The sequence below is a fragment of the Antechinus flavipes genome, chromosome 2 (genome assembly GCF_016432865.1).
Source record: "Antechinus flavipes isolate AdamAnt ecotype Samford, QLD, Australia chromosome 2, AdamAnt_v2, whole genome shotgun sequence".
Taxonomy (NCBI): Eukaryota; Metazoa; Chordata; class Mammalia; order Dasyuromorphia; family Dasyuridae; genus Antechinus; species Antechinus flavipes.
In genome coordinates this window covers 592,980,220-592,999,309 of record NC_067399.1, presented here as the reverse complement: position 1 = coordinate 592,999,309, position 19,090 = coordinate 592,980,220, and the positions used below count along the sequence as shown (strand labels likewise).

General features: G+C 32.8%; 1 protein-coding gene across 1 annotated transcript in view; it reads left to right on the top strand.

Annotated features, from left to right (window-relative positions):
- Window positions 1-18,842, top strand: part of CCDC186 (coiled-coil domain containing 186) — a 64,778-nt gene extending 45,936 nt beyond the window's left edge. The window contains exons 13-16 of the mRNA XM_051981474.1: window positions 5,998-6,078; window positions 11,943-12,153; window positions 13,631-13,850; window positions 14,611-18,842. Of these exons, the coding sequence (XP_051837434.1) occupies window positions 5,998-6,078; window positions 11,943-12,153; window positions 13,631-13,850; window positions 14,611-14,694 (596 nt within the window). The 3' untranslated portion in view covers window positions 14,695-18,842. The remainder of the gene's footprint in view (window positions 1-5,997; window positions 6,079-11,942; window positions 12,154-13,630; window positions 13,851-14,610) is intronic.
- Window positions 18,843-19,090: the final 248 nt, after the last annotated feature.

Genomic DNA, 19,090 nt, shown 5'->3' with positions numbered 1-19,090 from the left:
CTTTGAATTTATCTGATTCTTTGAATTTATTTGAACTGATTGATCCCCAAGCAAAAAATATATTTTATCACCAAGTTGATACTGTCTTAAAATGAGATGAAATTGGGTAACCAGTTAGAATTGCTAGCTAAAAAATATTTTAAGAACCTACCAGTAGATTGCTTAATTTTAGTTTTATATGATTGCATTCTTCAGGTCTATACCAGAACACACTCTGAACTTCACAATTCCACCAGGTTGAAAAGGCTTTCATTGCAATCTTGGCAACAAATTGTCTTTATGTCTGAAGACCCATGAAATATGGAAAGGTTCATCAACAGTTTGACCACATATATCATGGATTCTGTGGCCATAGGAATGTTTGAAACAGAAAAATATACAAAAGGGTCTTAACCCTGTGTTGCTTCTTCTACTGTTTCTGTGGCACAGTGGTGAAAAAATTGGCAAAGGACGCTAATTTTTAGAGTTTAGGTTCTTACAAAATTAAATATTAACTTAAATGTAGGATGTTTGCAAAACAATGAGTTTATTACAGTTGGAGGAACTGAACTATATCAACATATAAATGAAACTAAAAGACAAAAAAAAAAAAGACTTGTAGTTCAGAAGGATGTCTCAGTCCATCCTGTACCCAAGCACAAGAAGAAACTTAATCTCATAGGACATTTGATTTTCTGTTTTGTATTACTCAAGAAGAAACTGGTAAACCCTTTCTGTAGATAGTTTTGTCTTATGCAGCATCTGTTGCAAATGATCAATAAGCAGAAATCCTTTGAAGAATTTGATAGTTTTTGCCAATTGAAATCAGTATGCTTCTTGGTATTTGGTGACTTAATTATGAATATGAAAATATTTACTGTATCTATAATCTATTTTAGATTCTAAAGATGGGCTCATAAAAATTAAATCAGAAATACAGGCTAGAAATACAGGTTAATACATGTTAACCTTTGCTCTTTGTTTTGACATAAGTTCCCTCCTCTCCCTTTGAACTCATGTGCAGAGAAACAGGCTACAGGGCCATGGGAATGTTTCTCAAGAGTCTACCCAGAGCTAAGAAAAGCAAGTCCCTATCAGAAAAATTCCAAAGATAACTATGGGGATACATCAGTCACTTTGCCTTTTTCTCTTTCCTCCTCTCTTTTAATTCCTTAACCATTCACAGTGCTTTCAGTGCTCAAAGATCCCTAAGTGTAACTGGCAGTGTAGGTAACATAATATTTTGCCTTTCCCACCACTCACTTCTCTAAACTCCTACAAGGTAAGGAAAACTGATAAAACATTATATAATGGCAGTTTTCATATACAGAAGGAAAAGTTGGGAAATTATCTAAGTTTTTCATTCTGGTTATCTTTTTAGTGACTCTTAACTGATGAGAAGAAAGTCATTACACTGAGGAAGCCTAAAGCCCCAAAGTTCATAGGCAATGAATAAAATCTGTTCCTGACAGAGAGATGTAGTAGACAAAGAAACCATCATTTTAACACATAAGCACATTTTCAAAACATAATGAGGATAATCAAAGATTATGAATAGTTTCAGAAATACTGGTGAAATGCTGAAAAGCAAAGGTGGGGAAAAATAAGCACAGTAGAGGACTTGATATAGTACCCAATTAAGCAATTTTATTCAGACAACATTTATAGATAAAATTGAAAGGACAGCAAAAACCGCATAAAGCAGAGCACATATAACCGCCATTTCTACAGTTGTAGTCTTTTGATTAACAATGGAATCACCAAACTTGAATTCCAGATATTCCAGTTCCCACATGCCATATAAGGAAAGGAAAATGGCACATACAGATTGAGAAGAGCACTGAGTTTAACAATTATGAAAAGAGGAAATATGTTCTGGTGGTGATGTAGTTTTCAAACTTTCAGGGTTTTTCAGGAGAGGAAAAAAAGAATAGACAAGATAAAAGAATTACACTAGCAGAAAAAGCTGATTGAGAAGACAGTATAAGCAGCTATTGACCTTTGGTCTTTCTTCATCCTCTAAAATTTTTATGAAGATGGTTTGCTGATTACAAAACAATTTTGACCCAATAATAGCAAATTGCCCAAAAGCTTTCATCTAGTAAGATACTTTGCATATGTATGTGGAAATCACACAAAATTTCCTTGCTAAGTATAATCAGGCACGATTAATTCTGTTCATTGATCTTATTATCTTTAGGCAAGGCATAGCTTTGGGGGAAATTTAGACCATGAAGGAAAAGAGTACCTTCCAAGTGTGGGGAAACAATCTGTAAACATTTATTAGGTTCCTATTGGGACAGCTAGGTGGTATAGTGGATAGATTGTCAGGTCTGAAGTCATGAAGCCTCACCTTCCTCAGTTCAAATATAGCCTCTTGTGACCTCTGGGTAAGTCCCTTAGCCCTGTTTGTCTCAGTTTTCATCATCTATAAAATGAGTTGGAGAAAGAAATGGTAAATACTATCTTTGCTAAGAAAACCTCACAAAGAGTCAGATATGACTCAAAACAACTGAATAACTAAGTTCCTGCTATGTGCCAGGCACCATCCAAAGTTCTATTGATTGGGTCGAGTCCTATAGAGACATCTCAGTGAAATCCATTCTTGGGCGTTTCGGAGGAATTGGCCCAACATAATCACACGCGAGGAAGTAATTATATGAAGAATGTCTATTACTCACATTATTATTTGCTTACATAAATAGCCTATTGAATTACTTCACCAGTAACATTTTGGACAGGGTCAGCAGAGGGACATTAATCTGGATCTAGAATTGAGTAAGAAAATGATGGGTTAGATCATATTTTGGAAATCACGTTGTACATTTGGTGATCCAAGCTCCTCTTCCCTGCTACAGAAATACCTGCGACTTGTAACCAATATTCATATCACAATATCAGAAGAATTAACCATCACAGGAGACCCAAAATGTAATGAAAATTAGTCAGTTGTTCAGCTAGCAAGAATTAAGTAAATATTCCATGTTCTAGGAACTTAGTACTGGGCATTATGGCTATGTAGACCAAAATAAAACAGTCCCTGTCCTCAGAGAACTCATTCCTTTAGAGAGGTGACATATATACCTATAAGTAAACAAAATATAAACAAAGTAATTTGGAAAATTTGGAAAACTAGTTTGGGATCAGGAAAGGATCCCTTCCAGAGGAGGAATAGGTGGTGAGCTTTGGGGGAAATTTAGACCATGAAGGAAAAGAGTACCTTCCAAGTGTGGGGAACAACCTGTGCAAAATTGTGCAGACAGTAGATAATACAAACCAGGTTTCTTGGAATGTAAATTGTGTGAAGGGATATATTATAATAGATCTAGAAATTCTGGAGCAGATTATGATGAACTTTAAAAATCAAACAATTTGTATTTAATACTAATGATTAGGTAGGAAACTATTGGAGCATTGTGAGCTGTACAATGACACCCATTGTACAACAAAGATCTGTGTTTTAAGAATATCACTTGGCCAAAGAATTGAGCAGGTGAAAAGACTATAGGCACAGATATTTTTTGAAAATTTAGTTATAAAGTGATGACAGTGGTGGCTCTTTTAATGTAGAGAATGGGACAATGTGATGAAATATGGCAACTTATTAGATATGGTGGTTGAAGCATTGTAAAGAAGCAAGAATAACTCCCAAGTTTAAGTAGCTAAAAAGATGGTAGAAGTTACAAGCCATAACATAAATGGGGAAATTAGGAAGAAAGATGGTTTTGGAGGGAACCATTTTTATTTTTCACATGGGCTTGAGATACAATATGGGATATCTTATGGGAAATGTCCAGTAAACATTTAATGATCCAGGCTTAGAAAAAACTACTATTGGATCTACATGAAGATAATTGAAAATTTAGTATTTAAGATGGGAAATTCATCACACTGATAGGAATTTCTTTTCAAAATTCCTTCAAACATTTTCAATGATATTTCAATACATCCATATTTCATTGTATGCGAACTCCTTTCTCCTTATATATCTATTCATACTGTCTCTGAATCTAGGGGAGCTGTTATTGAAACATCACTAAGAGTGAAGGTCCAGAGAAGGAAGAAAAGAAGAAACAGAACAGCATTGGGAACACCAACAGTTAGGGAGCTCTAGAGGATGTATCTTGGATTATGATCTGGCCAAAAAACAGCCAATGGAATATGTTAATTATGGGAAAGGAGAAAGGAAAACTAATTACTAATAGTATTATAAAAGCCCAGAAGAGAGAGTATAGGTAAAGTAGAGGTAGTTAATACAAATTCTATAAATAGATTTTTAAAAATGAGGATTAGGCAAAAGGATTAATTTGGGAATTTAGACATTATAATTTCTTAGGGCTAAGAAGTGAGTGAATAGAGAAGTAGCACCTAGGAGTAGGTACAGCCTTTTCTAAGAATTTGATTTTCAACGAGAGAAATAGGTTAATAGTTTTTGGATAAAGGATAAGGATAGGTACTGGCTCTGTCTTTTCATTAGTATATGGAACGTCTAGGTGAGGAAATTGTCTTTACTAATAAAGATTGGCTTCTTTGCCACTTTTGCATACTTTTAGAGAGCTTCTTAGAGCAGGACTTATTCAACTTTTTCCATTTGGGACCACTTTTTGCCCGAGAAATTTTTACATGACTTGAGGTAAGTAGGTATATGGAGTAGCTACACAAATGTAAATTTATTGATAATAAATCATAATTTTGCTACTGCCACATTCAGAAAATCCCATATGGGGTTGTGAACACAGTTTAAGAATCTGGGGTTTGAGCGATGAGAACCAGTAACTGAACCTAGATCTTTCTGATTTCAGCTACAATTTTTCTCTACATTATACTCGCTAGTTTTAGAAAATGGCAGGGTCAAATGAAAGTTTTTTTGAAGATCAGGGAAAACTGAATATGTTTGTAGGCAACAGAAGAGGAGTGAGAGAGGGAAGGAGGCAGAGAAGGAAGGAAGGAAGATTACAAGGGCAAGTTAATAGAAATTATAAAATATTCTGGCTATAAGAAAAAGAGATTTGTTAAGAAGAACTAATTTTTTATTTTTAATCAGGCATGAATAAAGGAAGCCATGGGAGATAATGTTCTGAGGTTTTGAAATGGTAGAATAGGGAATAAACCAGAATTCACTTCAAATAGCCCCTGGTTTCTCAAAGTATAAACAAACAAAGTCTGATAAGTAGGGAGGTAAAATGGGAATAATGTATAGTAAGTCTTGAGACTTGAGAAAAATGAAATAGCTACTACTCAGAATGGGATAGAAAGGTATAAGTTATGTCTGCATAGGCAGCAACATATTATAGTAACTGGCATATGCAGTAAATGGCATAAATAAAGATATATATTAAGAAAAAAAGAGGAGTGGGATAGCCTTGGGATAATAGAGGGAAAACTCAGGTATTATACTGGTATCAATAGAAATTTAGACCTGAAAAGGAGACATTCCAGTCTTACAGATATTTATTAAATTGTAGAATATTCATTTATTCTCTGCCCTCACACAGCTTTTCTATTGCCTGGCCTCTTATATGTAGAATAAGTCCTTTATGTATGATTTTTGCCAAGATACAAAAAATAATTTTCACAGTATGAAAAATATGAAGGGATATGTAAGGAGAAAGGAGTACTCATACAGTGAAATATGGATGTATTGAAATATAATTGAAAATATTTGAAGAAATTTTTAAAAGGAATTCCCATCAATGTGATGAATTTCCCCTCTTAAATACTAACTTATCTGTTCAGTATATAAATGTAGTCTCAGTTTATCTGGTATGTGAATATTTTTCCATATAAAATATTTTAGTGATGCCTTTTTTTTTTATAAGTGAGTGGTTAGCATTAATTATTAATTACCTTATTACCTTATTTATCAATGATTTTCTGTTTGTTGGCACTGGAATTCTTGGTTGAATATGGTTAAAAATTATTATTGTGTTGTTTAAATTGCTCAAATATAAATTGTTAGGACTTAATAGTTACAATACTTAGATTTATAACAAATAATGCTCTTCTTTCTCCCTATAGCACGAAGAAAATTAGATCAAATTGAGAATGGTAGCTATGATAAAGAAGTCAGTAGTATGGGGAGTCGTTCTAGTTCATCAGGTAAATTTTTTTTTAAATCCTGATCATCATTTGATTATAAGGAAGAACAGTATATTAAGTTAGAGAATTTGTGTTTGTGTTGGTTCATTTTAAAATGAACATTAATGTCATTAGCATGGTTTATATTTTTGTTCACAAAAGCATTCTGCTAAATGTTCTTTGATCCACCTGAATTACAAATAGTAATATTGAGGTAACACCTTTTCTTGTCTCTAATCAAAAACTGTTCAGTAAGCCTTTTAAAGTCCCCTTGACAAAAGAGGGAGGATAAAATATTGCTATAAATAAGTATTTTGACTTATCATTCATCATGTACAAATAAAAAATAATTTTTCTCTAGCTTAATTTTCAGGACAGTTTTTCAATAACTTCATAAGGAATAAATTTGTCTTCGTTATGTTTCTTTATTATAGGTTTTTCATTTTTATCACTTTATTAATATGTGTGTGTCCAGTTCCCTCAACCCTTATTATGGCACATATTAGATGTTACCATTTAATCTGAACTATCACACCAATATCTTATTTGACTATCTAAATTTTCCCCATTTCTAGCCTTCAATATATTATGCAATGCTTGCTTGTAGAGTTTTCTTGAGTTCTGATTACTCTCTCTGGGATTTAGCTTATTCATAAATTTCTTACCTCATCATTCTATTTTCTCATCTACTCCTTTTATTCTAACTAATTCTAACTAGGCATTTCCTCATCTTTTTTTCCTGCTCTTTCTAGTATACTTGCCCTAAATTGTACATATTCAAAATCACACATGCACACATGTATGTGAATTTATAGGCATATTGAGATAAGTGTTTACATATAATATATAAATATATATAATTGTATAACATAACTATGTAATTGGTATTTTCCTAGTATTTAACACAGAAGAGGAATAGTAATAATACAACAAATGATTTCTTAAACTTTTCTCTTAACTTTTAACTGGTTTCACTTAGGACAGACATTAATTATGTTCTAAATTAAATTTTGAAATGAATAAAAGTTTTGAAGACAGTTTATAGCAATTTATAGTCAGATTGTAAATATTAGCATTTGTTAGTGCACTATAGTGTTTTTAATATATATTTTTAACAAAAGTCACAGTTCTTTTAATTATCACTCCTTATCCACTGGCTTCTTCCTTTTCCCCACAAACATGCGCCAGTCTCGCATACTTTAAAATCTTTCAGTTGACCCTGCCATTTCCGTCTTTTCCCTTGTTGCCTTTATTTCCTCATATCTTGTTGGTTATTATTTTTATTAGTTTTTTATAGTCTTGAGTCCTTTATATGTCAGAAAATGTTTTCTTTTCTTTTCTTTTTTTTTAATTTAAATTTTATTTTATTTAATAATAACTTTGTATTGACAGAATCCATGCCAGGGTAATTTTTTACAACATTATCCCTTGCACTCGCTTATGTTTCGATTTTTCCCCTCTCTCCACTCTCCCCCCCCCCCCCCAAAGATGGCAAGCAGTCCTATATATGTTAAATATGTTGCAGTATATCCTAGATACAATACATATTTGCAGAACCGAACAGTTCTCCTGTTGCACAGGGAGAATTGGATTCAGAAGGTAAAAATAACTCGGGAAGAAAATCAAAAATGCAAATAGTTCACATTCGTTTCCCAGTGTTCTTTCTTTGGGTGTAGCTGCTTCTGTCCATCCCTGATCAACTGAAACTGAATTAGCTCTCTTTATTGAAGAGATCCACTTCCATCAGAATACATCCTCATACAATATCGTTGTCGAAGTGTATAATGATCTCCTGGTTCTGCTCATCTCACTTAGCATCAGTCCATGTAGGTCTCTCCAAGTCTCTCTGTCCTGTATTCATCCTGCTGGTCATTCCTTACAGAGCAATAATATTCCATAACATTCATATACCACAATTTACCCAGCCATTCTCCAATTGATGGGCATCCATTCAAGAAAATGTTTTCTTTCAGTAATGATTTCTTAACTTCTCAGGTATGTGGCCTTTTCTCATTCCTCTTCCTTCTCTTCATATTTGGCTATCTTCCTGCCATACTTCTGCACCCAGACCTTTAAGACAGTGAAGGTTCACAGTATTAAACCTGGCACTGACCTTCCATTCTGTTGCCTGGTCATTTCCATCCCATGCTGTCCTGTTTGTACCCATTCTCTACCCCACCCATAAAAGGTATAATCTCATCTAGTGTGAAAAGGAAATGCCATTCATCTACCCTATAACTCTTCACTATCCCTGTAACTTTCTTAATCAAATAGTCTTCTCTGACCACTACAGTTAGTCTGTATCCCCAAGCATTTAGGTCTAACCCAAACTTAGTATATTAGAAATGCTTTTTAACTCACTTATAAAATCTTATAGATTTTTTGGGTACCTTCTGGACCCTACCATCTTCTTTGGTTTTTGTGACACCTCTTTTGTTTTCTCCTACTTGTGTGATTGTACTTACTCTCTTTTGCTGAGTTATCATTCTCCCCTTCTCTACTAAGTATGGCAGTAACCCAAAGTTATCTATTAGACCTTTTTCTCTCCCCTTTGTCTGCTCATCTTTTAGATGAGCTCATTTTGGTTTATTTATCTCTGTGCTCCTGGCTCTCTACATAGAATCATAATCTCTAGTCTAAGCTTTGATTTTATATTACCAGTTATGGACTTGACATTTTTTATATCTGAATGTCCAATGGATCTCTCTAATTCAAAAGTTCAAATTGCAACTCTTTCTCCTAAAGTTATTCCTTACGTAGCTTCCCCATTTCTGTTGGCATAACTACCATTCCAGTTACTCATTTTCAAAATTTTAGAATCACCCTTAGTTCTTCCTTTTCCTTTATTTGCTATATTTAATTTGCCAAATCTTGTCTGTTCTGCCCATCTTTTCACAGCCACCACCTTAATTCAGGTTTTTCATTCTTTCTTACCTGGATGACTGAAATACTTTTTAGTTTATTTGTTTCCAGTCTCTTCCTTTTATTTGATATTGCTGCAGTTATTTTGAATAAAATTTCTTTCTGTCTGGGACAGCTAGGTGGTGCAGTGGACAGAGTACCAGCATTGAAATCGGGACAACATAAGTTCAAGTCTGGCCTCACACACATAACACTTCCTACTGTGTGACCCAGGGCAAGTCACTAACCCTACCTGCCTGGTTGAGGGCAAGGAGGGCAGTTTCTTTCTGTCCCTTCTTACTGGAATTGGTTGGTACGATATAGAGATGCCAGTGGTTTATATGGGTCTATATCTTGCAACTTTACTAAAGTTGTTAATTATTTCAGCTGTTTTTTTTTTTCCCCTCTGAAATTTCAAACTCTTTTATTCCTTGATGCTTTCTTTAAAAAAACAAAAAACATCATATAATTATGAATGTCAAATAGTCCTATTTCTTGTCTTAAATGAACGTTATGAAAACACTTCAAAACTGCCAATTTAGCATTAATCCTACTTTTATAAGTTGACTCTCTAAGTATACTAAAGAGTGATAGTTTTAGTTCCTCATTGCCTTATTTCTTAATTTTTTTTCTTTCATTGCAATAGCTAACATTTCTATTACAGTATTGAATAATGGTGATAATGGGCATCCTTGCTTTTCTATATAATGCTTGCTGATTATTGTAGATGGATACTGCTTACCATTTTAAGAAAAGCTCCATTTATTCATCTGCTTTCTAATGTTTTTAATAAGAATAAATGTTGTATTTTGACAACAAGGGTTTTTTACACCTATTTATATAATCATATGATTTTTATTGTTTTTGTTATTGATGTAGTCATTTATACTAATAGTTTTCCTAATATTGAACCAGCCCTGCATTCCTGCCTAGTCTGCTTTTTAAGAAGTTCTTCAGTGTATTTTTGTATCTCTTTTTTACCATTAGGCAAATTCTGTTTTTTAAGGAGGTTTTTTTTTGTTTTTGTTTTTGTTTTTTTAGCATTTTTTGTGCCTCTTTTAGTAAGAGGCAATACTCGTCATAATTTTCTTTCATCAGTCTCATTTCTTTTCTTAACTTTTCTTCTATCTCTGTTATTTGACTTGAAAAATTCTTTTGCTCCTCTAGGACTTCGCTTCTGTTGAATTCATATTTTTCTTAGAGGCTTTGCCTAGAGCTGCTTTGACATGTTGTCTTCCAAATTTATGTCTTGATCTTTTCCCTCACCATAGTAACTTTTGTTATGGTTGGAGTCTTTTTCTGTTTTTTGCTCATTTTTCCAGTCTACTTTTGAACTTGGGCTATGATCCCAGGGTAGAGGAGACACTGTTTCCAAGTTTCAGGTTTTTCATGCCACTATTTTTATTTTTATTATTATTTTGCAAAGGCAATTGGGGTTAAGTGACTTGCCCAGGGTCACACAGCTAGGAAGTGTTAAGTGTCTGAGGCCAGATTTGAACTCAGATACTACTACCTTCAGGGCTGGTGTTCTATCCACTGCACCACCTATCTGCCCTATGCCACTATTTTTAGACCTAGTTTTGATAAGTTTTCAATTCTCCTAAGGTGACGTGCTCTAAGAAGAGATGTGATAAATGCACTCCTGGTCTGGGCCCTGGTCTTTACCCCCTTTGTAGCCATAAGTGCTGACACTTCTTTTCTCCCTGGAATTGTAACTCAAACCTCTGCTCTTCTGCAGCTGCAAATGCTGGTGTTCCTTTCTGTTCCTGCCCCCTGAGAACCCCAAATATCAGTGTGCTTATGGTCCTTCTCTCCCTGGGATCTCAACCCAGAGCTGTGGATGAGCAATACAACAGGATCCCTTTTGCAATGCCAGCCAAGGAATCTCTTTCTGACCAGTCTGAGGCCTCCTTACTATCTGTGGGGTGAAAGTTGCTGCTGCTGCCCCTACCCCTGCCCCTACCCCTGCCAGTGAAGCTGCTTCCAAGGCAGAGCCTCTTCTGCCCTGCACCATAATTACCACCCTAGTGAGACAGATTTTCCTGCTGACCTCCTAATTGTTTTAGGCTGGAAGATTGCTTCACTCTGATCTTCTGTTGGTTTTTCTACTCTAGAATTCTGTTTTAAGTGTTCTTTTAAAATTACTTGAAGAGAATTTGGGAGAGCTCAGTTGAATTTCTGTTTTTACCCTGCCATCTTCTTGAACCTGTTACATCCTAACTCCTCCCTCTGTGCTTTTGTATAAATTGTTCCTCATGTCTAGGATGCCTGGGCTCTTCACTTTTGCCTCCTAGAATTCCAGACTTTCTTTAGAGCACAATTTAGATTTCCATCTTCTATAGGAAACCCCTCCTAATTCTCCTAGTTATCAGTTTTATTTTTTGATCCCCTACCCTTAGAATAGTAGCACACAGTAGTTATTGCATAGGAGCTGTCTTTGCAATTATAGGAGGCTTCGTTCACTGATTCCCACTATTCACAGGCTACATACTAAATGACCTGTGAGCAAAAATCCATTTCTCTATGATGTTTCTAGGAGTTAACATAATCTTCTTCCCTCAACATTTCCTAGGCCTTTCAGGAATGCCTCGATGGTACTCAGACTACCCAGATGCTTACACAGCATGAAACGTATTATCCTCAATTGACTCATTTATTTCACTTACAGCTGTTAAATGTTTGTTAAATTTAATTCACATTTAGTAGTTCATATTTTATATAACTTGAAATTTGGTTTTTCAAGTTTGTAATTTTTTCCATATTTCCCATATCCACATTGTAATACTAAACAGTTTTAGATTCTTTTGATGCATCTCTGAACCTTGAACTAATAAGGGACTTATCATTCAACCATGTTTAGGTATTGTCAACTAAAACTCTTATAGGAAGGTTTAATTTTTAATATTAAATGAAAAATTTTAAGTGATATTGTGTTAAAAAATAATAATAAACTAGACTCATTTCTCAATCAATTTTTGGCTTAGGGTCCCTTAATGCTCGAAGCAGTACAGAAGATCGATCACCAGAAAATACCGGTTCCTCTGTGGCTGTGGATAACTTTCCAGAAGTGGATAAGACTATGTTGATTGAGAGGATAGTAAGGCTTCAGAAAGCTCATGCCCGAAAAAATGAAAAGATTGAATTCATGGAGGATCACATCAAGCAATTAGTAGAAGAAATTAGGAAAAAAACCAAGTATGTATGATGATTATATATTGTTTAAAACAGTGTCAACTATTAGCAAAGGGTCATATTTTTGCAAGCGAAATTTGGTAATCATTTACATCTTTGTGCTCAAACAATTCTTAGACCTACTTTTTCATTTTAAAGTACTAATAATGTTAATTTTAAATTTAGAAACAATTTCTAGAACAACCTAGCTTATTCCTGTAGTATAGCTAGTTAAGAGATTTTTGCATTCTAATTCAGAGCCAGATCAATATAATTTTCCTTCACAAACATTAATACTAATAAAAATCACCTATACATTTTGTGATTACACATGATTCTTTTTGAAAGGAATATAGCTAATGAAATAATAAAGCTAGTATCATTTTTAACAAATGAAATTAGCTTTATATAATGCTTATATTAATGTTTTATAAATAAATGGAGATTTTTAGCTGCCTGGATAATAGGAATTACTAAATCATTTTTAACAAATAATAGTTGAAGTAAATTGAAGTGTCTTCTTTTATATTTGTATTCTAATTTGGCTAAATGCATTGTCATAGTAAAAATGATATCAAGTGAAAATAATAGTTTTCCTTTATATATCATGTTATAAATGACAAAATTATCTTACACAAATTTCTTTCTTTCCTCACAACAATGTTTTGAAGCAGAATATTTCCCAGTTCTGCAGATGAGGAAACAGGTACATAAAGAAAGGTTAAGTAAATTATAAAAACAGAATTTAAAAAAACCTTGAACCTTCAGCTACTACTTAGATACTCTTTTCTCACTATGTGATTACTTAATGTTCTCATTGTCTCACCAAGCAGTTATGAAATATCTACTGCTGTGAAATATTACCCTCAGCTCCAGGGATACAAAAGGAAAAAAATGTGACAATCTTTGTTCCCAAAGAGCTTACATTCCATTGGGAAAGATTTCTTCAGGTGCAAAGTAAATCTTAATTTAAGGAGAACCATTTAACATTTGAGAGACTGAGGAAAATTATCATATAGAAGGTGGCATTTGAACTGATTTTTCAATTAAATTAGGAATTCTAAGAGGCCAACATCAGGAAAGAGAGCATTTCAGGCATAGCAAGTGACTGGGCAAATGCATGGACCCTTTGTCATGTTTGAGGAACATCAAGAAGAATATGTGAAAGGAAATAGCATACAGTAAGCCTATAATTTCACTTAAGCATCTAAAAGATTACCATTTTTGACAGTAGCTCAATGCATAGAGAGCTGGACTTAGAAGCAGAAACACTTGTTTTGAATCCTGCCTCATAGACTTAATGAATTGTGTGACCTTGGGCAAGTCACTTAACCTCCCAGCCTCAGTTACTTCATCTGTAAAAGTAGGGCTGTTGTGAAGAATAAATGAAATGATCATTATAAAGTGCTTTGCAAACATTAAAGTACTGTATGAAATTTAACTACAATTCCCATACATTTTTAAAGCATTCAATGATGGAACAATAATTTTTTTTCCTTAGAATAATTCAGAGTTATATCTTAAGAGAAGAAGCAGGCACACTGTCATCAGAGGCATCCGATTTTAACAAGGTCCATCTGAGTAGACGAGGAGGCATAATGGCATCCCTGTACACTTCTCACCCGGCTGACAGTGGGCTGACATTAGAACTCTCCTTGGAGATCAACCGAAAATTACAGGCTGTTTTGGAGGATACGTTACTTAAAAATATTACTTTAAAGGTATTTATGTTTTTCATAAATTTTCATCTAATAAATTTTACAAAATGTGTTACCCCAAATCTACCAAATGGTAGATTACTTCTGTATTATAACCCAGCTGTTTATTCCTGAGGGTAGAAATTCCTTTTAAAGTTTATTTTTCTCCCTCATGCTTTCACATTTTTTAAAAACCTACTTTATTTTCAAACAAGGTGAATAATAACACTATACTATAGGATGATTTAGAGAAGAAAAAATTAGTTTAGCTTATTATAGATTCTAGCTGAAATTTCCTACCTTATTTGGAAGTTTATTACTTTTGAATTTGTTTATTGTGGACAGATTTTTGATTTCAGTTTGGTTTACAGTTACATATAATTAATTGCTTTAGCAAATGTTAATGACTTTAAGCAAAATATTATATGCTCACAGACTTTGTTTTTAGTTATTACTGCTGCTATTTGATCTAACTACTGCTTCAGATGATCTTCTAGAGCTTTGACATTCTTTTATGAGTTTTTAAAAGCCAATAAATAATCTCTTGTGCATTATCAATTACCATATGGCATCCCTTAGTCAGATTGTCATGCATTTATTTAAGACTGACAGGCTTTCACTAAGTACAGATCATTTCCTTGGTTCTTAAAAAGAATCTAAACTTAGGGATTGGAGGGAAATAAACATGCTTAATAGGAGAAGAAATTTCAAAGTGAATCTTTTATTTGTGTGAGTTAATATTTCTTGTGTTTTTTTCTTCCCATTTTATAAACTAAAATAAAAGGAAAATCTACAAACACTAGGAACAGAAATAGAACGTCTTATTAAACACCAGCATGAACTAGAACAGAGGATGAAGCAAACATAACAGAAAGCTCTTGCATAGTAAACAGACAAAAGCTGCAGAAGGAGCAGGTGCTACAGACCTCGGTGGCGTTTTGAAGTTTTTCTTATGATCTGTGTGTCAATCAGTGAAAGTGTTTTACCTGTTTGATACAAATTTAAGTACTGGACTTTTTGATATGACCCATCCTTGCTAGTCTCTGACCATTTGAATGAGTTGCGTGTACTGTAAGTAGCGTAAGCTTCAAGATGAATTGTTTGCACTGTGGAATATAACATCCTATTAATGATGAATCTCCCCCCTCCTCTCCCCTGCCCCCCCCAAAAAAAGTTTAATTCGCTTAGTCATATCAGATGCTGAACAATACAACAAGGGCTTTCAAACACTATTTTTCCATCTCTCTTCCCATTAACATGCCTTACATATCAAAGGTGATTAAACCTTTTTAAAATATGCATGAAAAGACAGGCGTTAAAAACCATTCATTAATATGCACTTTCTTACTCTAAAATGAGCTAAACACAAATAATTATAAGACATTAACTTTGGAATTTTCATTACATTTAGCCATGTATATAGTAGGATATGTGTTTGGTTCTGTAACTTGATTTTAAAAGTGGTATTTGAAGTGGAATGGAAAAGTTAGCTAGTGATAATGTGTATAGTATCTCAAAAAATGTTCAGACATTGATTCTTCTCATTGTCGTAACCAGTTGTTAAACTTTTCCTACAACTAGATACTTGCTTTATAGCACCCTTGCATGGTTCAGTGTATTTAAATGTTGTCTCATTTTCACACATTTCTTTTGATTGATAGCTAAATGGTTGCCTAGAATTCATTTCCATAAAACTAATTCCCTATAGTATCTGTGGAAAAAACTTTCATTGACTTAAATCCAAATTGTAATATTGAATGAATCATTAGAACAGTAGACTATTTAAAAAGCTGTGATATACATATGCTTCATTAATATAAGAAAAAAAGTAATAGTGTTTTGGATTCAAGTCCCAAGGAAAAAACATCATTGATATGTTTTGTCAAGGTTATTTTATTTGAATAATATTCCTTTGCATTGTGAGATCCATTTTATGTTATAGATTACAGTATCATTCCTCAAAAATTATTATATTTTAATTTAAAAATCACAATCACCTATGTGTAACCAAAGGATTTTTAGAGCCAAATGCATATTCCTATTGAGAGATTTTACTATATTTATTTAAAATGTGCACTTAATTTTTATGAGCAGTAACAATACTAATTCATATAAATTCCATTGGGGCAGGGACCATTTTTAAATTTATCTCTGTATTTTTCCCATTGCCTAGTACAATGCTTTGCACATAATAGGTGTTTAAAGTTCAGTGTTTGTTGAATATTTGTACTTGTCAAGATGCTACTTAAATTGGCCCCATCTCTTAAAATTTTAATGCTTGCGTTTTGTATGCTTATAAATTATTGTTGTAATACAATGCCTTGGCTAATGTTCGATGGTTGTAACTGTTAAAAATTATTAGTTTTTGTTTAATTTCAAATTTTTAAAAAGTGAAATGAACCCTTTTTAGAATCTGATTATTTTAGGATCTGGAAGATTTTTTGTTTGAAGAAAATTGAACTCTAAAAGTTTGGTTCATCATAGTAACATCCCTTTAACTTGTTTTAAAATTCTAGTATTAATTTCACAATGTTGCAAAAAGAAGTGTGCTAAATAAGGATAATATTCAAATATTTCCATGATGTGATGTATATTTTCTGTATGTTTAGTTCATGTATTCAGAATTCCAGCTCCCATTCAGAAATTCATAAAATTAAATTCAAAGATTTTTTATTTTATGTTAGCTGAGAATTAGTATTAATATACCATAATGTGTCTTATTTTTCATGTGTAATTTATGAAAGTAAAAAATGAATACTCTTGGGTAAGTGCAATCATATCTTTCTCTCCCTCCCCCACCCTTCCATTATTCTTTTAGGCCTTCATTGACACTCCTAGTGACTACTTAACTATAGCCAGATTTGTACTTTGTGCAACCAAACCAAGCTTGATTTGTCATATAGACATACTGTGAGGTACAATTTTAGTTTTTTTCCATGTATGAATCAATATTCAGGAGATCAGCATAAATTTTTTGTATGTTCATTATGTGCTGTGTAGATAAGTTTTTAAATGTCTAGATTTGTCAGAGATGGAAATTAATGATTCTAGTATTTATGTTTGCATATCTCCATTTGGAGAAATCTTTACTAGGGAGTTAATTTTTGGAAGAAAGCCATTAGAAAGTATATGTTGACCATATTCTTATTTCTAATATAAGTTCAAGTAAAAATCTTTTGAAGAAAATATTTTACTTTTTCTTTTTTAATGTGACATACACTACATCTTTATATATTTGAATCAGGACTGAGCAAAACCAGGGCATATAAAAACCTAGATATTTCAGCTAGATAATCTGTGTAGTTGACAGTGGATTTATTTTAACTCCTGTGTAAGCAAGTGCAGAAGGATTTGTATAAACTATTATTATTTTTAATATATAGGAGAAGACAAGAAGGGAAAGCCAGTCTAGAGATCTGTAAAAAATAGTGTATACTGTATACTCTTAAAAAAAAAAATCATTAAAGACTCAATGTATTCATTCAGTTAGGTATCAGTATTTTAGGGTCTCTAGCAGGGAATTGTGTGTGTGTGTGTGTGTATACACAAGTTATCATATCTTAAAAGGTGAGCACAAAGTATTAAATTATTAGCAGCAATTTTCCCATATTAATTCAGTTTTTAATTTTTCAGCCCATTAAGCTTTGAGAATTAAAATGGAAGATTTAGCATTAGTGTAAAAGAGTAGGGTAATATTTGAATGACGTCCCTAATTAAATAGTCTTTTTTCCCCATGTGCCCACATTTCCACAAATGTGAGAAAAATGTTTTCCTAATTACATAATCCTGTGCAGTTTGGAATTTCTTGGTATGTGCGTTTATACACATAAATTTGTTCATAGGAACATATATGGACAAAGATAATTATTTAAATATCTAAGATTTTTTTTTTTTTTAAACCATGGAAGGATCATTGATTAATGAGTACAGTTCATGCAAACAGCTTTAGGATGTCCTATTTTTAGAAGTTATTTCAAGGGTAATTGCTGAAGAACTCAATTCTGTCCAGCTGATCAAGCCAAGGGATTGATATAGAATAACCAAAGATACTAATTTAGTTTTATATTTTCAGAAATTCATTTCTAAGGACACCTATTATAAATAACATGACCCTTTGTAACAGGTTAGGGAAATGTTATTCCATGTGTATATTTGGGTGGCCCAATGATACTTTGGAAAAAATTTTTTTTTTGAGGACTGCTTGGTATTATCTAAATAGGTTGCTGTGGATCTACAGATTCCTCAGCATTAACCAAAATTTGATATTTATTTTTCCTTTTAAAAAAAAACTTGTAACACATGGCATTAACTTTCTAGTTAATGCCAAGTGGTGTTGCTGACAAATATATCTAATTATGTTGAAATATCGTGTCTTAATGATATTTCTTAAGTAAATAAATTTTCCTTTTATGACATGTTTAAATTTCTTTTTAAGTACACAAGTTTTACATTTTATTATAAAGTTAGATTTAACAAAACAAAACCTTTAGTCTGTGTTAATATTTTAAATATTCCATGGCACCTTGGTGAAAATCTTTTATGTCATCTTTTCATTCACTGTGATTTACTGTTCTTATGCATATTGGCTCTAATGATTTGTGCTTGTTTTTTTCCTCAGTAACTTTAAGAACAAAACTTTTTTGACATTTATGAAATATTATCTTTTAAAAAATCTTTATTGCCAGTTGGTGGCACTCTTAACCAGAATTTCAAAAGAGTAATTAATTGAAAAATCCAAATATAAAGATTTTCAAACAAAATGATTAAATGATGGTTATAGCTATATAGTAAAAATGTATTTTTATTCCAGAATGGAAAGTTTTTTTTTTTAATATTTCTGTGTTTTGTCTGCATTGGTGAAATTTGTTTGTATACATGTGCATAATCTCCAATTTCATTAAAATATTAATTTTGTAGATATGATTCTGTATAAATGAAGTTTTTCAAGAAATCATCTTAAGTTCATACTGTATATATTGTATTATTAAAAAGAAGTTATCTGCCACCATGCTATAATTTAATGGTATCTAGACTCCTTCTGTTAAACCACTTCCTATTTAATGGTTCTTTACTGTGCTTTAGGCTAACTCACATTTTTTTTTTTTTTTTTTGACTAGGCTTCAAATACAATCCTTCACTTACATAGAAATGCATGTTCCCTTTTAAATAGCCAGTAGGAGCCATAGAGACGCTATTCTAAAACCTTCATTTACACAGGAGAAAACTGAGGCTAAAGAAGGTTATAATAGTTTACCCGAGGTCAG